General features: G+C 40.8%; 2 protein-coding genes across 4 annotated transcripts in view; one reads left to right on the forward strand and one right to left on the reverse strand.

Moving 5' to 3' along the window:
• STAB2 (stabilin 2) overlaps positions 1 to 9,850 on the forward strand; it is a 76,955-nt gene extending 67,105 nt beyond the window's left edge. The window contains exons 56-67 of the mRNA XM_064421069.1: positions 40 to 147; positions 774 to 967; positions 1,944 to 2,085; positions 3,216 to 3,349; positions 4,053 to 4,218; positions 4,451 to 4,557; positions 5,142 to 5,261; positions 6,039 to 6,197; positions 7,061 to 7,168; positions 7,866 to 7,994; positions 9,036 to 9,155; positions 9,749 to 9,850. Of these exons, the coding sequence (XP_064277139.1) occupies positions 40 to 147; positions 774 to 967; positions 1,944 to 2,085; positions 3,216 to 3,349; positions 4,053 to 4,218; positions 4,451 to 4,557; positions 5,142 to 5,261; positions 6,039 to 6,197; positions 7,061 to 7,168; positions 7,866 to 7,994; positions 9,036 to 9,155; positions 9,749 to 9,799 (1,538 nt within the window). The 3' untranslated portion in view covers positions 9,800 to 9,850. The remainder of the gene's footprint in view (positions 1 to 39; positions 148 to 773; positions 968 to 1,943; positions 2,086 to 3,215; positions 3,350 to 4,052; positions 4,219 to 4,450; positions 4,558 to 5,141; positions 5,262 to 6,038; positions 6,198 to 7,060; positions 7,169 to 7,865; positions 7,995 to 9,035; positions 9,156 to 9,748) is intronic.
• Positions 9,851 to 11,146: 1,296 nt separating this feature from the next.
• The window catches only part of NT5DC3 (5'-nucleotidase domain containing 3), a 28,855-nt gene continuing 16,805 nt past the window's right edge, over positions 11,147 to 23,196 (reverse strand). For all 3 annotated transcript variants that reach the window (XM_064421063.1, XM_064421064.1, XM_064421062.1), the window contains 10 exons: positions 22,155 to 22,245; positions 20,357 to 20,494; positions 19,005 to 19,065; positions 18,668 to 18,770; positions 18,426 to 18,527; positions 17,353 to 17,434; positions 16,928 to 17,014; positions 15,614 to 15,754; positions 15,189 to 15,253; positions 11,147 to 14,121 (listed from right to left, as the gene is read on the reverse strand). In XM_064421063.1, coding sequence (XP_064277133.1) covers positions 13,860 to 14,121; positions 15,189 to 15,253; positions 15,614 to 15,754; positions 16,928 to 17,014; positions 17,353 to 17,434; positions 18,426 to 18,527; positions 18,668 to 18,770; positions 19,005 to 19,065; positions 20,357 to 20,494; positions 22,155 to 22,245 — 1,132 coding nt within the window. In that variant the 3' untranslated portion in view covers positions 11,147 to 13,859. The remainder of the gene's footprint in view (positions 14,122 to 15,188; positions 15,254 to 15,613; positions 15,755 to 16,927; positions 17,015 to 17,352; positions 17,435 to 18,425; positions 18,528 to 18,667; positions 18,771 to 19,004; positions 19,066 to 20,356; positions 20,495 to 22,154; positions 22,246 to 23,196) is intronic.

Raw genomic sequence — 23,196 nt, forward strand, 5'->3', positions numbered from 1 at the left:
CAGAGCTGTTTGATTCCAGCTGTCTTACCTTCCCTGCAGCTCTGCCACCAGTGTGCTCCCCGAGCTGCTCGGCCAACGCCGTCTGCACGGAGAACAACACGTGCCAGTGCAAGCCCTTGTATGATGGGGATGGAATCACATGCACAGGTGAGCTCCCACCCCCAGTCAGGGCCAGAAGGCAGGTTCCTCCCTCTTGCACACACACAGCAATGCAGTTACTGCCCACCCTAAAAACTTCCACTTTGCAGTGGGTGAAACAAGTTTAGGATATATGGAGTCCAGGTTTTTCTAAATCAGACTTCTCCAGACTTTACCAAGCAGGAGCATGGGCAGCAAGTGCACTTCAGTCAAGTTTTGAAGACATCAGCGTTTCCCTCAGAGGACTTACAAAGATATCAAAGGGCTTTTCCAACAAAAATGATCCTATGATTTTTTTTTTTATGCCCATAGGCAAGGCAGTTCCCTGGTAACACTGCTACAGAAACAGTTGTTCTTTCTCAGGCAGGTGTCTTACATCTTCCAAAGTCAACCTGGCCAGAAATCTGAAGGTTGGTACCACGTCTCCTGAATCAAGAACATCCTGACACGGCTGTCTGAGCCCTAAGGGATAGACTTACAGAAATTCAGTAATGCCTCAGGAAATGGAAACAGTTTTTTTTTCCCCCAACAAGTATTCTAGTATTTTTAGTGTGAAAGGACTGGTGATGGTTTGTCTTTATGAAGAACATCCTCTTTAAAAGCAGACTTTACTCATTTGTATTTTTCCCCTGCAGCTGCAGAACTTTGCAAACAGAACAATGGTGGGTGCCACAAGGCAGCTGAATGCACGCAGCACGGGGTGAAAGTCTTCTGCAGCTGCCAGAAGGGCTACAAGGGAGATGGCTTTACCTGCCTGCCAATAAACCCTTGTGCTGATGGGTTCAACGGAGGCTGCCACGAGCATGCCATCTGCACTGTCACAGGGCCTGTAAGTCTAATTATTTCAGTGCCCAGCAGGGAAGACTGAGGAGTTTCTCCCTGGTGCCAGCAGAAGTCTCCTCTGGCTGGATCACACCCTGTGCCTCTCTAAATCTCTGTTTTCCAAAACAACCTTTACTTAGCTCCAGCCTGCTTTCCACATCAGTTTTGTATGCCTCAGATGAAGGCTGAGAAACATTTTAACATCTTTGCTCTGGGGAATGGGGTAACACAGAAGCTGGGATGTTTTGCATATGTAGTCTTTCTGTCCCAGTCTTAGCTCTCCCTGTCTATCCTATTTGCAACACAAATTTCTTGGATTAAAATTAAACACATTCTGGAAGCCAAACAAAGGGACAGGTGGGAGAATAGTGTCACTTGTTGATTGCTTGTACTCAACTTGAAAATTTCTGCAGCCACATGATATAAATTCCTCATGATGATCCACATAGTCAGTGTGGTTAAGGAAAACCTGTGCAGGTGATTTGATCCAGCATTTGTCCTGGTGCTTGCAGGATCACTTCTCCATTCCATTTTGGTGTCTTGCCTGAGCTGCCTTCCTGATCTGGAAAAGTCTTGCTGTCAATCCATTCCAGCTGTCAATCATTGCAATCCCTGGATGTCACCAATTCCTGCTTGGTTTATAGCTCTCATTTATTACTAGCAGTGGGCTGTTAAATTCCATGCTTGTTTCCATGCCCAGTCATTTAAATACCATTTTGATATGTTTGCCATCCGTTTTTGTGAATATAACCCTCCAGTGCATGTTACTAACTTTGTGGATTAAATTATGCTCTGGTGTTAATTCAGCAAAGCACCCAAGTACATGTGTAAATATTTGGCTTGCTTGTTAGTAGCAACTTTTCTGTTTGTCCATTCCTGCTTATATCAAGTGAAATTTCCCCAGCAGTTCAGAATGTTGCCTGAAACACCAGAATTGTCAGTTAAATGCTCACCTTGGCCTTTTCCCTTCTCTCCCTGAGCAGGGCAGACGTAAGTGTGAATGCAAACCCAGCTTCATTGGTGATGGGCTGAACTGCTCCGTGCTGCAGCTGCCCCTTGACCGCTGCCTGCAGGACAACGGGCAGTGCCACCCCGACGCCGACTGCGCCGACCTGCACTTCCAAGGTGAGGAGGACACCCCCTGCTCACTCAGGCCTCTACTTAATGTCCCCATGAAACAATGAGGTTACAGCTGGAACGTTGTGGGAATCCTTAAAATGAGAGGGTTTGGGGAAAGCTGCAAAAGGCAGGCCTCAGAGGCAGCAGAACTGTGATTAGAGCTAAGCAGTAGCCATTGATTGGTCAGCAGATAAATTATGTAAGAAGTAGAAAAGTAAGGACAGAATACAACAATGGTCTCTGTATTAACTCTTGTCTGGAGTAACTCCCTAATCTGCAGAAAAGTATACCTAGCAGCATATTAGGAAGTTCTAAGCTTAATAATGGAGCTCTGTGCATTGTGTTTTAAGGCTAACAAACAGGTATTGTATTCAAAATAAGCAAGCATTGTTTTATCCAAAGGTACGTGTGCTTATAGCTACTGTCAATATGCTTTTGCTTTGTGCGATTGGTCAAAAAGCTTTTAAAGTAAGTTGTAACATTAAGTTCTTAGTCTGCTACCTGAGATGTGAGCTGATGGTATCTTCCCCTTGTCATAACCATGTAATGAGACTGATGCTGGAAAATAAAACAGCTCAAAACGTGTTCCTAGTAGTCCCATCCCATTCATAATTTGTACACAGCCCCCAGCCAGCAATAAATGGTTATAAAAGTTATGTTTGATAATAATTACATATGAACATGAATTTGTCATGAAGCAATGTGTGAGGGCAGTCCAGGCAGGAATGCTACCCTTGAGGAATCAGTCTGCTCTAATCACAATTCACAAAATCCACGGGTATTTGTATGGCACAGCTGGCTCTTCGCTGTGGACAGATGGAATGTAGGAGAATAGAGATAGTGATGAAGGTAATTTCACCCCTAAGGAGTTACAGCTGCACTAATTACCAAGAATTAGGAACAGGCCTGCCCTTAATAGGCCACAGCTAGATCCAATTATGATGGGTATTGTAAAAGAGTACGTTAGGTGATGGAGAAGTTAGAGTTTGTTAGTGTGTTGTGAGGAAAGAGTCAGTACTACAGTTCTCATTGCCTATGAGAAATCACCAAGAAGGTCTAGAGCTTTTGCAATAAGGTGATAACGCTGCCCCATGGAAGCCCCTTCAGGAAGAGCTGGTCCTTGTCTCTCTTTGCAGACACCACGGTCGGGGTGTTCCACCTGCGGTCCCCCGTGGGGCAGTACAGGATGACTTACGAGCAGGCCAGGGAGGCCTGTGCCAATGAGTCGGCCACCGTGGCTACCTACGACCAGCTGCTGTATGCACAGAAGGTGAGGAGGCCTCTCCCAGGGAGGACATCCCCAAACAGGACAGGCAAAGGGTAAATGGAGAGGGAGGAGCAGGGGGGCTGCTCTGTGCTAATAAGCATCATTTTCCCTCCTTTCCTTTGCCCGTGGCCCAGGGTATGTTTGGCTGAGAGCATTTTCAGACTTTTTATTGGTCTTATACATGCTCACACAACACTGAAATAATTTGCCAAGTTCTTGTTTCTAGTGATGCTGGCGTGAGAGGTAGTCAGACTTTCAGAGTATTTTCAAGGGGATTTTAATTATTAATACCTCTTAAAGGAATGTGCACTTCAGAGTTATGCTTAATTTACTTCTTTAAAGTAAGTCTCCAGGATTCTTTTTCTCAAATGCTGTTAACAGACCCATTTCCATATTGCCTCCCTTGAGCATGTTATAGACAAAACATGGCTGATGTCAGTGTTATGAGCATCCCAACTTGGCTTTGCAAAACTTGTTTAGAAGAGTGGTCAGATTCACTGTCTCTTGCTGGCTCCTTCCAACTCTGGAAGGAAGAAAGACACTCACTGTTTAGAGGCACCTTTAGCAAAATGTGAGGCTGGACCAGTGCTGGCAGGGCAGGGGCTGCCTGAGTGCCCCGGGGGCTCTGTGCCTTCCACGTGCAGTTCCCCAGCCCCACCACCCGGCTTTTCCCCTGAGTTTTCCCTTCTGGCTGTGCTGGCTGCAGGCGAGGTACCACCTGTGCTCTGCTGGCTGGCTGGATGGTGAGAGGGTGGGCTACCCCACTGCCTTCTCCTCCCCAAACTGCGGCTCCGGATACGTCGGCATCGTGGACTACGGGAGAAGAGTCAACCTGAGCGAAACCTGGGATGTTTTCTGCTACAGGGAGAAAGGTAAGAGGGACCTTTGCCTCATCCCTCTGTGAAAATGACAGCAGCAGCCCAGATTTTGGTTCCTTCCATCAGTCACAGGCTGGTAGATAACACTGCAAGAGATTCTGCCTTTTTTTTAACTTTTAAAAAATCTAACCTGTTGCTTACAAGTAGTTTTTCAGGCACAGGGCAGCCTAAAGCTTTCCTGGAAAGGGTGCTTGCCCATACAGCTCTCTCTGTTTGTACCTTTCAGAGGTGAACTGCACCTGCAAGACAGGCTATGTGGGGGATGGCATCTCCTGTAGTGGGAACTTGCTGCAAGTGCTGATGTCCTTCCCAACGCTGACAAACTTCCTCTCGGTAGGAACAAAGGCTGGAGTGGGAGTGGAGCAAAGCAGGCCCCGAGTGTTGTACCCAGGGTTTGCTTTGCTAGCCCATCAAACACACCAGTGAAGCAAGGCAGAGTGGTCTAAATCTGCACCTATCTGGTCTAAATCCAAACGTGAGCTTAGTTACTACTTTTTTAATTACTTTTTTAATTCAGTTGGAATTAAAAGTCTGGTGCAGCTTTAGCTTAAAGGAGACTCTCTGCACAACTTTTTAAGCATCGCAAGAGGCACTGTGCTTTGGAATTCATTGAATTACTACTGGGAAAAGACAAAATGTTAAGAGTCCTTTTCTTGTCAGTACTCGGGCACTATGTATATCAGCAGCCTCAAAGACAACAGAAGCCCAACATCTGCAAACCAGTTTAATATGTACTCATCAAATCAGCAGCTGGAGCTGGGTTTTGAATACAAACTTCCTTTGGAAAGTCACTCCAGAGCTGCTTCATGGCCAATAAGAGAGCTCCTTTTTGTCATTTGTACAGTGTCATCTTTTGCACTCTCCACACAGGAATGCACATTTGCTCTCTAGTAAAGCTGGATTTTCTTTCTGCTTAGGACATCATGGCTTACTCCAACACCTCCAGGAAGGGGAGAGAGTTCCTGCAGTACCTCACAGACCTGTCAGTGCAAGCCACTCTCTTTGCTCCCAACGACAGTGGGTTAAAGGAAAATGAGGTCAGGGTTTTTCTCTTTTTTTTACTTCCTTGTTCTAATAACACTTCTTCAACAGCTATGGGTTTCTGCATCCCATTGAAATTTAAGTTTGGAAAAATAATCTTAGTGTGATGTGGCTTCTGCTTAATGCCACAGACTTTAAACTGTGCTCACAAAAGACATGAATTCATTGTTTCCATTTCCCTTCCATGGTTAGGGGTGCAAGGTTATTGAGTGTTCAAGTCACAACAGAGACTTTTCCATCAGGGATTTTAGTTACCCTGGTACAAAGGAGTCTGCCTGAAATGAAGTCTGTTCTGGCTCCTTAGCATGGAGCACAGTTATTTGAAGGAAGCAGCATAAGCTTTGGTGTTTCCTACAAATACATTAAAGGTACCCATTCATAACTTCATTTCTGTGCTTTCCCCTTTTTATTATTTCTTTTCTTCCTTCAGTCAAACACTGTTTCAAACAATTCATAAGGGTTTATTCATTGGTTCATTTCTTCAAGCTGTTTGGAGTATCTCTGAGTCTTACCACTTCAGGTCATCCTACAGAGGAGTAAAATCCTTTGTCCTGCTGGAGTTAAGGTCCTGCCTGCTGCAGGCAGCCATCAGAGGCCAGCAGGGACAGAATGTCCCACTGTTCCCATGCAGATTTCCCAATAACCTCTAATGCTGCTGCACTTGCAGCTTTAACAGCAGAGGGGAAAAAAGGCCACAGGCACACAACTTACTAGTAAATCCAAAGGATTAATGAGCTCCATTAACACTCCTTGTATTTTGCCCTCATTTGCAGACCCTTTCTGGGAGAGACATCGAGTATCATTTATCTAATGCCAATATAATGTTTTATGAGGACTTGACCAATGGAACCACCCTTCTCACTCGTCTAGGGAAAAAACTCCTCATTACAAGCACGGGGGGCCAGGAACATCAAGTCCCTACAGCTGACCAGGTACCTCTGTAATAGATTTCCCATCTTTGTGCTTTTCCTCCTCTTATGCTATACCCTGTAATCAGGTGATACACAGATCTGGAGGGCACTTTGATAGGATTAGAGTGGGCAGCAAAGAGAGACTGAGTTCAGAAGGCTCTTTCCTGTCCAGAGACTGCAGGATAGCAGCTGGTAAACTGCAAATTTACCAGCTTGCAAATGGACATCTCATACCTGAAAAACTCAAAGAAAGCTGTTGAAGTAGCTTTCAGGAATGGAAAAATTGGGATATGGGCTTCATTTTGCCCTCCTCTCAGCTTGGTAGGATTATGGGAGATGGCTGTGTGATAGATAAAGAGATGACAGCAGCAGTTTGTCATTAAAAAAAGATGTTGGCATTTGTAAAGTTTCTTGGTGACTTTCTGGGAGAGGCGGGAGACACCAACACAGCCTTGCTCACAGCAAGCAAAATCCAGCCAGCAAACTTGAGTGGCAAATGGCATTGTCTGCAGTGAAAGTGGCTGCCTGGCACTCAGGAATGACTGCCCTTCTAGGCAGAGCTTTGCAACTTCACAAAGATCATAAAAACCTTCAGTTAGAAAGAAAGGAAAAAAAAAAAAAAAGGACAGAGCAACATGAAGGCAGCATGCAGGTAATGATGATGGATACTCCATGCACAAGAGAACCGTGACCAGCCAGGGGCCATCCCAGGCTGATGTCCAGGGGGGCAGCAGTGTAACTTTCGTAGTTTTTTTTCCATGTGTTGTTTCTTTCTGGTGAGCTGAGCACTCAGCAACTGAGGCGGAGAAACCATCTTGATGTAAATTTTAGTGCCAAAGAGAGAAGGGTCAAAGCTCAGCTCTCATTGCTTCTTTTCCCGGCAGAGCAAGATCCGCTATGTGGACAGAAGTGCTATTGTTGAGTGGGATATAATTGCTTCCAATGGGATAATCCACATCATTTCAGAGCCTTTAAAGGCTCCATCAGAACCTGTAAGTGCATAGTGATTCAGGATTTTGGGGTGGTGAGAGGTAACTGCCTTATTTTACCCTAAACTCATTGCTGACATTTATATTCCCAGTTTCCCTGACATATATGCAGTTTTCAGCTTAAAAGGTTACTTTCAAAGAGAATCAGTAGTTGAAAACCAAGGTACCAATGATTTGAAATCATTTGAAAAGGTACTGAAAATTTGTCTGAACAATTTCTTCCCACAGTTATGAATTTGTTTTCTGTATGTAAAATAATGGAGCTCATGTGTGTAACAGATTTTTAAAAGCTCAAATTTAGTTCTTCCACTTTCAAGCTTTTAAGGCACTTTGTTTACTCTTGCCTTGGCAATCATTCCTATCCAAAACAGTGTTTTGAAAGTAGATATCTTTTGCTTGCATGAATTCCTGCAAATTCTCCCAGTTACCCAGCTGTCTCCTTGATCCATAAGGTTTTGAGATGGGCTTGGCAGTGCTGGGGGGAACAGCTGGATTTGATCATCTATTTCCACATAAACTTTTCTGTGATTCTATCAAAAGGCCACATTCAAATGTCTTTAGGGAACACCAACCTAGGAAACCTAAGCACAAGAACAGCTCAGGAGCAGAGCATATATCAAAGGGACACTGTGTGTACTTGGGTGCTGTAAGCTGACCAGTGCCCATCCAGAGCTCACTCGCCCTCTTCCCTTGCTTCCAGGCTCCTCTCCATGCCAGTACTGGGACAGGAATATTCTTTGGCATCTGTCTATTTACTGGAATTGTGGCTCTGATTGGATATTCTTACCTCAGGTTCAGGAAGAAAAACATCAGCTTCCAGCACTTCAAGGTAGGTGGGAACACGAAGCTGGGGGGAGTGGGGAGGGACAACTGCACTTCTCAGATTCATAACTTGGAGTTTTTCCATACATTTGGTTAAACTAAAAACATTCCTGATCACTTCACACTTGAGACTGTTCAGACTGAGACACAGAGAAAGTGGGGAAGGCTCACACGCTTGCCTTGGACATGAGTTCATGTTTGCCCCAGACCCTTCCACCCAAATGTCAGCTCATACAGACACTTCCAGCACCAAGGACTGGCCCAAAGCTGATTTAACTGCACCACAGCTGTGCAGAAGTCCTTGCCTCCCCAGAAAAGGTCACCCTTAGGGAAGTAGGAATTGCAACCACTGAAAGAGCACCTGTTCTCCTCCTCCATTACTATCAATTTTGTTGTTCTGGAGGTTGAAACATTTCATAAGAAAAAAATGATCCAACAAGCAAACAAACTGAAAAATGCCTGTAGAATTGAAAAGTGAAGGTTTTCATACTGATGCACTTTCATGCTTGATTTCTCTTAACCAATTTTGCTAGCAACACATAGATGCAAAACCAGTCAGCAACAGCTAAGCTAAAGGGGTGAGGAAAAAAATGTTACAACTTATACAAGAACATACCCAAAAGAAAGTCTACCTAGAAGGGAATAGAAGTCCCTTCCTGTTCTAGTCCCTGCATGTAATGTGAATCATCTTGTAGAAACAAAACCCAGTAGCCAAGAGCCAAAGGAAACAGATTTTTAAATAGTTTCAAAGGGAGCCCTCAGGACTAACCAACTACTTTTTACCCCAAGCACCATTTCAGGGTCACATTTCCCCTCCCATTTTTTGCTGAGGCTTAAAAATAAGAAGGGAGAGGAAAAGAAATACCAGTGTTAAGTGACCTGAGATAAAACAACAACCAAAACCACAGTTCAAGCCCAGAGACAGATTTAGACAATAAAGCCAGTTGAATCACAACAGTGCACCAGCTGGTAGGGAGGCTCAAGTGCTCCACTTAATGCACTGGGGGAGGAGGATGAAATTTAAGCAAGTTTGTGTGCTTTTGTGTAGTCCAAAGATGACACTGACACAACGCCACTGGACAAGTCACAGCCTTCAAATATCACCAACCCCTCATATGAAAGTTCTTCAACACTGACCTCACCAGAGCCTACTTATGATCTTTTCTCAGTAAGTATTCATTTTGATTTGAGATTGAGACACTACTAATATATGGTAAGAGGGAATGACTTTATAAAAGAAAAAATGTCTAGCTGGAACAGAAAAATAAATTCAAGAAACCAGCATTTGAGTTTCTGGCTTTCCTGTCTCCCCCTACTTGAAATTGGGTTGCCTCACCTTTAGAAAAATTGAAGCTGTGGTCAAAAGCTGCATCTTAAGGCCATCTTCAAAGACAGCTGAATTAAACTGGACTTCAAATAACACTGGATGACAGTGACACATCCATAAAAACTTAAAAAGCCTTCTAATTTTGTCTTCATGCCTCCTTGCTACAGACCCAGCTGAGAGCCATGCTAGCACTCCAAAGAACCTGAAACCCAGCAGGGAGGGGGCTGGGAATTCAGGGAAAGAAGGATTGCACCCTCATGTACATGCAGAGTCTAAAACCAAAATGCACCATTTTGCATCTACTAAAAGGACTTGTTTGGTGCAGAAATGTCAGGTGCCAACTCTGCCATCTGTATGGACAAATTTGCCAAAATGTTACTTTTGTTTCTCAATGCAGTGTTCAAGTCTGATTTTCTTTTTATTCTATTTTATAGGATTCAGATGACCAACAGCTTGTGATGAGTGGTCCTTACGATCAGAATTAAAAACTGAATTTGGCATTAGTCATCTAATAAATACATTGTTATTTACACTTATTGTGAAAAAAAGAGCACTTACATTACAGGGAATAAAATCTTGTTACAAATTAAAAATCAAAAGAGCACAGCTTTGTTTAAGATGCCTTCTATATAGCTCACAGAGATACCAACTTTAGAAGTGTTGGCTGAATCTGAGCAGTGCCAACTGTGAGTGCTAAAAGCAAAATTGAGTCTCAACTAACCTACCCAGAAGCAGACACCTCTCTGGGAAAAGCAGCTGCTTTTCACTCACCTGCTATTTAACTGCTTTTCTTTTTCTTTACAGACTAAAATGGCTACAAGCACACAGGGCTGCTAACTTGGCAAATATCCTAAATTTTCTAGTACTCCAGGCCTGTGCTTTCATTTTGGCTCAGTTACAATTAGAACAGGCAAGTGTGAAACAGAGCATGTGGTAAACGTCTATTTTTAAACAGAGGGGATTTTTTGGCTGGTATACTTTCCTGTTAGATAGTCAGCAGCAGGAAACACAGCCATCCTGACTGTCCCCCTTGCCTCTTCTAGCTTCTCTGTCTTTCCTCAACCTTGGCTTGGTGTTTGCTTTACATCTCACCTCACTGACCAAAGAGAAGCAGTAATTAAGGTAGCTTTAGTAAGAAGTTGAGGTGATATGAGTATGTCCAAAGGAACCATTTTTGTGAAAAGTGGACTGTGAAGATGAACAGCCCCTGGCCATACAACGTCTGCTTTCAGTTCTTCAGGCCTGAAGGTTCTTCAGACAGTGTGTGTTTTTACCAAGCACAGCAGAAACAGCTGCCCCTGTCACCACACACCCTTAGAGATGGATCAAACCTGAGTTTGATTCAGTGCCACCTCCTCCCATCAAAATATTAAACATCATAATGAGAACATGAAAAAAACACAAAACAGCAAGAAAAGCAAGGCTTTCTTTCTGGCAGCAGTAACATTCCCCCAGTCTATAGGGGCAGGAGGGAAGCCCAGGGAACCTTTAGTTATCTCTGGGAATTACCCTGGGAGACATTCCCTCAGAACAAGGCAGGGGGCAAATCCAGTGTTGTTGATGCAGCTATTAAGCACAAGGAAGGAAATACAACATGTAAATACACATTTATCTGGATGAAACAAACATACAGTCAATTTCCTCAACTCCTTCCCTTGTCCCCCGACACAAGCCTCCTAGTTTTCACAGACTTTAGAAAATTTAGAACACAAACACACTTAAACGCACACATCTAGGAGGGTTTTCCCCACAGAATTTTGCGATTGATACAACTCATGTTCTTTCCTTCTCCCCAGTCAATCAAAATATTAAAGCTCACAGAGACCAGAAGATAAAGTCCAAGCATTTATTTTTTTGTAATAATCATTAAATATTTGTATCACCAAAAAAAAAAAAAAGCTCCATGATTCATTAATCTCTTTTTTTACTGACTGGCTATTCAGCTCTTTGCTTTTGAAAGACCAGAACAAAAACTTTTTCTTGCTTTGGTGTTCAAATGAACCATACTCCCAAAATTAGTACAGAGATACTGACCATTAAACATGCCTAAAAATCTCTTTGAAATCAGTAGCATAAGGTTAAAATGAGCAATGCAGAGAGTGTCAAGGTGAAATCATTAAAAAAATGCAAAACATTTTTAAAAGTTACAAAGCAGCACTTTAGCACTGAGAAATAAATAATACATTTGAATATTCTCTCTTTAATTTATATTAGATATAGTTGGGTTATTTTCAAGAAACATAACCCTTCAATAATTAACTTTTTTCATGCAACATTGTTTATTTCAACAAGTCATGCAATACAAACAATATTTTACTTCAGCTGGCTGTTGCAACATAGCTTGGTAGAAAAGTTAGAAATCAAACTTAAGAGAAAGGAAGGGAGAGAGAAGAAAATCTTGAACTAAAACATGCATTATGTGCATAATATAACCATCCAAGCCAATCAGACTGCTTAACACAGGATGAATGTACAGTGGTTTGGGTGGGTCTTTTTCTTAAAGAGTGCATTGAAATCTCTGGAGCGTGAAAGATGCTCCACTCACATAACACCAAGTTCAGTTGAAGCTGAGCATTAGGCTAAAGAACTGAAGGCAAATCAGGATATTTCCATCTTCATATTTCATTATCAAGTTATGCTAAATATTTCTTGCACATCCCCACCAAGTCAACTCCTGATGAATTGCAGTCAAACTGACTTCCTGCAACACGTTACCTTTTTATTCTAGCAAAACATCAGGGCAGTCAGATGAACTTACTCATTTCAAGTATATTCATCTGTTTAAACACAGGGGTGTTTAAATCACACACTTCAGTAAAGTTTGAAGTAGGAGTATAAGAAAATCATAAAATCTAAACCACTTCTGAGAACTTTGTACTGATTTCAAGCATACAGGAAAACTACTTACAAAATTGTGCAGGCTTAATTACAGTACATTCTTTACTTTGCAAAACATGCTTTTAAAAACATGAAATACACTGTATATGAAATTCAATACAGGTACTTGCACATACAGACAGGTTAAAAAACAAACAAACCAAACCAGAAAACTTTTGGTCAACAAAAGTTTGTTTGCCTGCAATCATGATAGAAAGCAAGTGATATCCCAAAATGAACACCAAATGCTATATGTTTTGTTAATCACATGCTTTTAAAAACCAAGCCTTTAATAACTAAAATTTGAAATTATTAATTATCTTATGCCTTGTAAAGTGGCTGGGGTGGGAAGCACCACTTTAAAAAACAAACATTTCCTTTGGATTCAGAGAAAGGAAACAACTCTTATTTAAAAACAACTATATAGCAGTTCTATAAAGTGCCTCTTTGAGGAAATACATCAACAGATGTTTTCCTTGTGCAAAATAGACATTTTTCATCTCAAATCTTTGAAACACATATGCTACCCAGAGTTTGTGTTCACACATTACCTTCAGTATCAGTAATTCAATAAAGCTTCAATCTATACCAAAACTATTATTCTTTATTCAAAATGCGTACTACTCCTAATTTAGCTTTCAGGGCTTGAGCTAAAAACACAGCACCAGAAAACTCTGGGTTTCTCATTTCTTAATTCTTCCTCTAAGTCCTTTTCCCATTGTGCGTGTTTACTTTTGACTCTAGAACTCCATTACTGAAGGCTATATAAAATACATTCTCTCCTAGGAAACAGCAAAGCCACATTGCATACCACTGGAATAAGACACTGTTTAAAATCTTTAAAAGCAGCATTTAGGATCAAACTAAAGCTTGATAGAAGATCTGTCTGCACTTCGAAATGCAAAACCTCTTGAAACTACTATTATTGGAGAGTGGATACTTGAAGTGTTCTGAAACTCAAAAAAAGGGTACCTAAAAGTTAAGAGAAGGAAGCTGAAGCAGCCCAAGCTACTGCAAGTTTCCACTTTAGGCTCAGGTCCACCTGCAGCCCAGCACAGACATGGCAAGAACAGAAACTGCACAGACAGGAGAAAGAGCCCAGGAGCCTGAGCCCAGTGCAGCAGAGCCAGGGCACTCCAGCCCTCAGCCCCTCACAGGTAAGGCTCCGTCTGTAGCAGCAAGGAAAGGTAAAAAGTGTGACCCCTCCTTCTCAGTCTCACCCTAAGATGGGTACTAACTTGTATCACTGAATTACTAATACTGGATTTAAGCTCTTCCATGCCACAATCCATTGCAGGCTCCAGCTGGAGTGCTGCAAAGGGCCAGAAGAGAGAGTTCTGGTATTTCTTTGTAAACCACAAGGCTGCAGATCAAAGTTTTCAATGAACAAGCTGAAACAAGCACCCCAGAACAGCAGCAGTCCTCTCACTCCAATGTGCCCTCCCTCCTGGCCCACTACTAGTTTGGCAGTCCATCATCTCTTCTGTGTGCAAGAGGAATTTTCACATGTCTGAGCAGGAGAGGAGAAAACCAGGTAAAAAGCTTATGAGAATAAGTATGAAATACATATAAACCAAGGTAACAGATTTAAGCGACTTAAATAAAATACAGGTACATTCAAGAAAACCAACAGATATTTGTCCATTTTAGAGAAGAGCCACCAAGAGTTTATTTGATCTGAACTGTCTCTTGCAGGAAGGGTATTCTGAATGTACCAGTGCACAGCTGGTCTGACCAGCCAGGAAGTTCATGCTGCAAAGGAGTCCTTCTTGGATAAAATGTGTAATCAGGCTCGTAGTTCAAGAGACAGCTCAGTGATGCCATGTAGATATCTGCAAATCTAGAGAGACGTCTCAGGAAGTAAGTTGGATTCTCATCAGTTCTGAATATGCTTCCAAAATGTGCATTGAAGAAGTTCCTGTTCATCTCCCTGTCCCCCAGAAAGAGAAAACAAAGACAGCAAAGTGAGCAGACCTGCACACATCTCTTCACCAGCTGGCACCCATAACCTGAAGCAAGCAGATCCTAAAACCTGTTCTATGCATTATTCTCTTCCCATTGCTCTTCAAAATACTAGAATGTGCCACAGAAGTTTTTCACCTCTTGCACATGTACAACCCAGGTCTAGAAATCACAGTTGTGAAGAGCTTCACACATCCCCCACTAGAGATAAGTTGCTTCTGACATCAGAAACATGACATCTCAAGCCTTCTTTTCTAGGAATTGTCAAAGAAGATTTTTGCCTTTATCCAAAGATAAGAGACTTCTTAAGAAAAGCAAAGATTTGGCTTCATGCACACAAAAAGCTTAAATACCTATTGGAATTAAGTTCTGGGCATTAGTCACTGCCAAGTATCATTCCCATTTCATTTATTACCACATTTCTGGAGAAGGCTGCTGGTGGTACAGATGGCCTTGAAAACTGTGCACTTCACACCCCCTGCATTTAGGGATTTCTCCTTCATAGTAACAGATTATTAGGACTTCTAGCCCTATTACCTAACTTTGTGATAAATCCATGCTAAATCCAACCTAGTGCAGATCTCAGTTTCTATGTATTCTAAGATGTATTGCAATCAATCTGCAGAAATCACATAAAAATCCTGGTAAAGTGACCTAAGCCTTGACAAAGAAATACAGTTTTTATTTGTGCAGAAGCTGTGTCATCAACAGTAACAGCTGAACACAGAGGGACAGTACAATCAAGGTGAGAGGGAAAGGGATTTGATAGGGTGTTACCTTTTCACACAGAAAAGTTACATCTGTTCTAAAGACAGGGAACAGGCAAAAGGGTCCATATGTACAAAGTGTCAGAGGGGAGAAGAGCTGCACAAGAGACAGGTAGAATATTGCTTCAAAAATATTTTATAATATCTGTAACTACCAGGGAATGTAAACCAGGGATAGAAAGAAATTGAAAAGAAACCTGTGGAAGGTATTGCATAGAACCCTTGGCTACCAAAGCACACTGCAAATTCTTCATGCCCTGTGTCTTACCTCATTTCCTTTCTTTCCTTCTTCCATTCCTCTAAAATCATTTGGGAATCAGGATCACGGTGAACCTGAAATGTGAAGTATGGATAACCTGTAACTAAGGATAAGTCTGTAAATAAACCTTTCTATTAATAAACCCTTATCAGCTAACAGGACATGAGCAATAATTCAGACATCACTACACAGAACTTATCCACGTGCATTTTAAACAACCAGAAGCAGGAATTGATCCAGGCTGACCAGGGGAGAAAGGGGACAAGATGTTGAGAAAACTCCTATTAACTACCCACACAAACAATTGCATTTATCTACAGTCCAACTCTTCAGCAAGACTGAAAGCACTTGCAAACATCAATGTCCAGCATTTAGAAACCTGGCTGGATCCCTCTGGCTCTCCAGAGCTGATTACACACACACAGGGCACAAACCTGCATGTGTTCCAATAATCCTGTCAAGGTTTGCAGCCAGGTCATGGTTTGAATGTACTTCTCTGTGTTCATGATTTTAATCTCCGATCGTAGCTCTGGAATAATCGCACCAGTGCGCCAGCCATGCTTCAGGGTCAAGTCCTGTTTACCAAGAATTACAAAATACAGGTATTAGTCTTAAAAAGAACTGCTTAAAAGAAAAGAATCTGACTATTGTTTATCCCAAAGCAGAACTAATTTAATTGGTTTTTATGTACAAATAGAAGTATGAAACAGTGGGACTTAACTGTGCCAATGGACAATAGAATTTAATTTCAGATTAAGCACCAAATCCTACATTTTTGAAGAGAGAGAGAGATGAAGAACACACAAGCTCTTGCAAATAAGCACTAATTCATTAGGTTTAAAAGAAACAGCAGGAAATGCCTGTGTAGATGAGAGCTCTGCTGCTGCCAGCAGTACCTGGAGGAACTGTGTGCTGGGTTTGTGCTGGTCACCCACACCCCCAGCTGACAGAAGGCTACAACCAGGAGTGCCAGCGATTCAAGCTGCTCCTGACAGGTACAACACAAGGCAGCTGCCACCTGTGCTCTCCTCTGCATTGTGGCAGAGTGAAACAGAGCTGCATCCTCCTCTTGGCCCTCAGTCTGCTGAAGCATCCAACGTTACCATTCTTTTTAAAAGCAGACTGAGGGGAAAATGTTAACATCTGCTGCTGCTGCTGAAACATGTTACAAAAGCTTGGAGTGGAAAAGTCACACCCAGGCATTCAATAGGAATCAACTACAAAAGAGCCAACTGGTGGTCATTTACCCCAAAGTAACAATTTACAGAGCATTTGTTCATAAAGTGGCAAAAAAAAAAAATGCCTGGAGAGTGGGGATACAAATCAGAGCACAATCTTGGGAAGAACATTCACAATTAGTGACAGGAAGATTGACTCCTGCATTCAAAACAGTATTTCATTCAGCTGTAATCCAAGTCAGGCATATCCTCTACATTTGGATATCTGTGTTTACTCTCCAGAACATCTGACACAATCAGTATCAGGATCAGGAATACAACCTCACACATTCCTGACCACAGTTAGTAAACAACTTAAATGCTACAAGTCAGGTGGAAAATATGGTTGGCATTTTACAGCACCAAGGTTCCTTGCTGAAAAAAAAAAAGCAATATGGCTTAACAACCAAATTTTGTTGTATTCTAAAATCTCAAATGAAAGTGTGTTACATTGAATAACTGCAGAGGAAGAGAGAAAAACTAACAGAAAGCCTCATTTTTTCTCTAATTTTGGGAAAGCAAGCTACTTACTGCCAAATCACTGTATATGTGGTCACCAAAGTAGAGAACCTTAGAGCCCCTCCAGCCAGTAAGCTTCAAAAATTCATACAAGTTACCCTGCAGAAATAATGACATGGACATTGTAGCAGCATGTGACTTGCACCTTCACAGGCACAAAAAAGGAACTTAGTACACCACTAAAAATATTACACAGCACAAATCTTGTCCTCAGTGTATACATTAAGAATCCCAAATTTTATAGGTGATTTCAGTGATAGTAGCACTCCAAGAGACAATGACATACAATACCAACAATTAATTTGTACAACTTCAGACATTAAAATAACTCTCTTAAAGAATGCATCTGCATTTTGGAAACCTTTATATCCAAAGAAGCTTGGGATTCTAGGAAATAGGTATGAAATTTCAATAGAAAGAGTCTATTGAAAGCATACCTGTTTGTAAATCTGGCCTTTCTGCAGCTTGTGAATCTTGTCCCAGAGCAAGACTCCCCTTTCATTCACCTTTCGAAATGGTCTAGAATAGAAATGCAATTGTTATGTTGCTGTAGGAATCCTGACACTTCTTAGGAAATTAATGTATTAGCATTAAAAATATTCATCTCTGAAAAGGAAAAAAATATCTCTAGCATCTGAATTTTGTAAGAGAAAAAGCAAAACTCCAAAACTTCCACTTTAACCAGTGAAACACAATGTAACTTTCCAGTATACCTATGACATTTATAAGCACAGTTTGAGAACAACTGCTGAGAAGTAAGGCAGGGACCCCAGGCAGAAGGGAAGAAACAGCATGAGTTGTCTGCCACTAAGGAGGAGAGAACACAAAAAAAATAGATGTGTAAGAATCTTTCCTCAGTCTGCACACCTGGACAATTGAAGATGAGAGAGCACAGGACTGGGGCCAAGACATATAGCAAAGATTTTTTAAAATTAAATGCCAAAAGTAAAGGGAAAATAACCCTATCTCCTTCTATCTCACTTTTAAATCATAAGCACACATAAAGGAACAGGTCTTCTTCAAGGGTAAAAGTAGGGCACACACATTAGAGATGTGTTTACTTAATCACAACTAGTCCAAATATTCCAGTCTGTCAGCTAGCCAGATGTCTTTTAAATATCATGTGTGATGAAAAAAAAAAAAAACAAACCCAGAAGCAATGGAAGACATTTCCAGATAAGGGTCTGATTTGAAAGGCATCAAGACCTTCCAGGTTTATTAGGAAAGAAGCACACTTCACCAACATGCAAACAAGAAGTTAAAAATGGCTTCTGTGGCCATAATTCATTCCAGTACCCCTGTGACAGCACCTAGAACTTTCTTAGGCAAAAAAGGGTAAATATTTAGACTTCAGCATTGGGTGTTGCTGCATTTTGTAATGACCTTACCCAGGATTTCATCAAATATGATTTCATTTTACATTGCAGCCAAAGGAGAATATTTCCTAACACACTCTCTGGCCTTATATGGAAGAGCTGCTTGAATCATTCTTTACTTTCTGGACACCCACCTTCGCTTATCATTGAAAAAGTTTGGTTTTTCAGCCTGGACAATGACCACATCAAAGAGATCTCTCCAGTCCTTGCCAACGATGAACTTCATGCCTTTGTCCCTGAAAAGGACAGAGGAATATTAACAATTAACTGTAGCAAAGTGCAGCTGCCTGTGCAATAAAGTGAATTATACTAGAGAACTTCATCTTCCCCATCCCTTACAAATGCATAGTTAAACAGCAAACAACTGCTCACGTACACAAAGCTGCTGGGACTGTTTGTGATGAGAAACATCTTCTTGCCATGATCAGCCAGCTTTGCTAACACTGCACGAGTTTGTTCAGCATAGCAGATGTATTTTTCTGTGAGGATTGGGGAAAACACAGCATTAACTGAGAAAACGCTTGTGAAAAACTTTGTATGCATTTAACCAAGAGCTCAGAACACAAGGTTATACTTAAACACACTTTGGACAAGTGGGAATAAGTCTTTCAGACTTAAAAAATTTAGAATTTGTAATCTTTAAATACAGAAGCCAGAAAAATCATATACTATCATTAAGAAAAGCTTTGATAGATTATACCATTAGTACGTACCAATATCTGCTTCAATTGCTCTGTACATTATTCCTTTGATATGAACATCCCTGATTGAATCCTGTGAGGAAAGCAATGAGCAGTAAAGAACTTCATCTTTTCAAGTGTTCACCAAATAGCAATAGCAATTTGTTTTTAAAACAACTTACTTCTCAACACTTCCAATTTTACAGAAATGCCATGTAATGTTCAATATAATTATATATATGTGTGTGTGTATGTATGTGTGTATATATATATATATATATATATATATATATATATATGATGTCACCACTAGACAAAGACTAAGCTTCTCTTCTGAGAAATTAACTTCATAATTTTGGGAAGTACAAAACTATATAGCAGAGGGGCTCTTTTACATAATTGTGAAAGGTTGCCCAGGAGGGTGAAGTGGGGTGAAAGCCCTCTGCAGAAGCAGAGTCATCACAGATTTCCAGTGACCTTTGGAGCAAACACATTCCTTTCCCCTTAAAAAAAAAAAAAAAGTCGTACATCTGACAGATTTTAGATTACAATCACTCACAAATGCCCTGATTATTTACATAAGAAATTTATGAACAGATGAAAGAAGTTAAACGTTTGAACAAAGTACTTACAAGGCACTCTGGAGGCATTTAACAGCTCTCCTGAGCCAGCTCTGCACCAGACAGCTTTGTTGAGAACAGCAGTAGTGTCATTTTGCTGCTTACTCAGGGTATGCCCCCAAAATCCTCAAAAAATACCACTACAGGGTTTCCAAACTGCTTGTAATGCTGAATAGTACAGAAATTTCTCTACATGCTTCAGAGAAACCACAAGAACTGGTCTTCTCTACGTTACATAACCATGACATAAGATTATCTCCTCTGCAGGACACATGCTGAGGAATCAAAAAGGTCAAATTACTCTAGACTAGTACTAGAGCTTATCTGGAGGAGGAAGAGAGGTAAACAGGGAAATAGATAGTAAATGATTGTACACTAGCCAAAATGAAAGCTCCAAACTGGAATTCCCTATAGCCTCTTACATTCCCTATAAGCTAGTAAATCCCTGAAAGTAAGAAAAAAGATGCTCAACAACAATGAAAAGAACTTTTATCACCTTACAAGATGATCACTTTCCCCTATTCACCCCAAAGAGCAAAAGTCCTAGAATGTCAGCTTTCAAATCAATTTCAGTTTATTCTTTTCCAAACTCTACCTTAATTTTACTTACATTTTTACAGTTGCATGCCCATAATTACTCCATACAAAACCTAAAGTGAAGTATTTCACTGAGGCTAGCACAGCAGCTGAAAGCTTCCTGAAGTGCTCACAGAAAAGACACCCAAATATTCAAGTTTATCCAAATCTTCAAAGCTTGACACCTACCTTGACATCTTTGTACAGATGAACAGGTTCATAGTCTATGTTGTTTTTCAGAAAATATTCATTCACACAGGAAAGGAGTGTCATTTCTGGCAAGGAAAATATATCCATGAATTGCTTCATAGTATTTCCTTGTGAGCTCTACAGTGATGGGAAGACAAGGAAAGAAAAAACAAAGTCAGGCATTTCCCAGATTAGAATACTTTAATTTGTTCAGTATAAACATTTCAGCTTAGTTGCAGATATTCAGCTTTTGCCATCCCTCTTCAAATGGCTAAAGACTGTTTTTCAAATAAGACCTTCAATAAAGTTACGTCCAACAAAAGTGTTGTGATTAATTCTTCAAATAAATACAAATAATTACTCTTAAGAGTGATATTTTAATTCATTAAAACAAGACAGTGCTCAGTTAAAGTCAAGAGAAGGCCTTCACTAGAAGTCTGCACTTCCACAAACAAGACGCACTGATGGATGAGGGATGGAGATTTTCTTAGTTTGATGGGGTTTGTATTAAGTGGAATACTAATTAGGATTGCAAACCAATTTACTTCCTCAAAATGAGATAATAAAAAGATATAATGATCTCAAATAACTAGCGCAGTAACAGAGGAAGAGATTTCTAGTCTGCAAAAGCTGTTATAATAACAATAGTTATGTTTCACAGAAGTAGAAAATCTCATTATATAACAGCAAATACAGCCCAAATACCTCTCATTAAGAAGGGAGGTAAGGCAAGAAGCTCAGGCTCAGAGTAACAAAGAGCAGAGGTCGCAAGGTTTTGCTGGAGATCATCCTGTCCAAGCCCCTGCTCAAGCAGGGCCACCTGGAGCCAGCTGCCCAGCACCTTGTCCAGGTGGCTCCTGAGTATCCAACAACAGAGACCCCACAGACCCCTGTGCAACCAGCCTGTGCCACTGCTAGGGCAGCCTCACAGCAAAGGAAGCATTTCCTGATGGTCAGAGGAAACCTCCTGAGTTTCAAGGTGTGTCCCTTGCCTCTCATCCTGCCACTGTCCTTTCCAAGATCAAAGAAAGTACGGACCTAAACAGATCAAGGCATCCCCCTGGGAATGCCAGAGTGATATTCAAACTGCTGCAGAGACTAGATTCAGGAATTCTAAATTCAGCTCCTTAAAATAAGAACAAGTGTAAGAACAATAAAATGTTCCGTATCACAAAGAAGTACTTTTCATGTCAACACGAAATTAACATCTGTACATTAAAAGGGGTGAAATAAACTTGGCTTTTTAGCAAAAAGTCATCTTCACCCTTCATTTGGGAAAGAGGAAGCAACCCACCAGAGGAAACAATCAACTTTATTGGCAAAGTTTAAGATTTCACATAGAAGTTTCATCTTTTGTCACTCATCTTTTGTGACTTTTTTACTCCGACTCTGCCAGGCTGCATGCAGGAGTTGCCTCCATACATTTATTTGTTGTTATTCCAGCAAAGCCATCAGACCACTAAGAAAAAGTAAAGTACATGACCAGATATGGCTCATTTGCCAGCCTTTATCAGAATCTGTGTGCAACATGAGCAAGTCACTTGGTTTTCTGTGTTCCACCACTCTGTCTGTATGACTTGGTAAGGGAACAGTCAGAGAATAAACTACAGCATGCAGGAGAGAAAAAAGCAATTTGTCACTTTAGATGGCAAACTTCACATACAGCACTAAACTGAAGTCAATAACATATTGAGAAAATATAACTGCTACTTATATATAAGGAGAACAAAATTTAAACACCACTGCCCTCATGCCAAAAAAAACCTCACCCAATTTTAAGACTCGTTTGTGGTTTTACCTTTCCATAGAAGTCACTCATTTGTTCTAAAGGGACGTGGGAACCATCATACATTGCAATGACTTCTTCATCTGGGACAACACTGAGGCCTCTGGAAAAAAACACTAGCTTTAGTTCAAAAGTCAGATTAAAATTTTCAAGTAATCACCAAACCCTGACAAATGAACACTTAGATTTGGATCTTATTAAAACCCTAATAATGTCACAGGAACATTTGTGTTTTAAGTTAAAACAGCACCTATCCTTACCAAACAAGTAACATTTTAACAGGCTCATGCACACAAAACACATTCCAATTTTAAGTCCTTTCTAATTTCTTATGGGAAAAGAGCTTATTAGTGTCCATTAAAGCTACGCCTCAGGGGTTTTTTTTAAGAAGTGGTTAGAACTTCCAGTTTCTTAATGCAAAGTAATTCCTCATGCTGCCTTTTCTTTTATACAGCACTGATGATATGATAGTGCTTAAATCAGATTATTCTGCAGCATGACCTTGAAGATTTAAGGGAGTGAAAAATATATACAAACTTTAACTAAATAACTAAATAAGAATTTCTTTTTAAATGTATGAACAGTTTAGTTTCTCAAAATTTAAAACTACTTGAAGGATGGTTGATAATTACAACATTCAAACAAAACAACAAATGGGAAAGAAGGAGATAACATTTCCCCAGAGTTTATCAACTATTAAGAGAGTACAGCCTTTAGTTTGGTTTTGAATGTTTATAGCATCAAGCATCTTGCACTCAAGCATCTAAAAGACTGCAGGCATGCAAACATCCTCACCAGAGGCCACAGAAGTGTTGATATTTTACTGAGGATTAAAAAAACCCACTAATGCAAACCAGGTCAGCTGGTCTTCTTTTTCCAAACCTACTTAATGATGTTTTGCAGCCTTGTAAGACAGACAATTATTTCAGTGGCTCCCTTTCTTGGTCCGACCAAGAAGAGTTGCCAGCATTAAAATAAAAATAAATTAATTTACAAGCCTAGTGCTTTCAGTGCTTAGAGTCCATACCAGCTTTGCAGTGGAAAGGCACGATAC

Source organism: Passer domesticus, chromosome 5, assembly GCF_036417665.1.
Source record: "Passer domesticus isolate bPasDom1 chromosome 5, bPasDom1.hap1, whole genome shotgun sequence".
NCBI classification, from domain to species: domain Eukaryota; kingdom Metazoa; phylum Chordata; class Aves; order Passeriformes; family Passeridae; genus Passer; species Passer domesticus.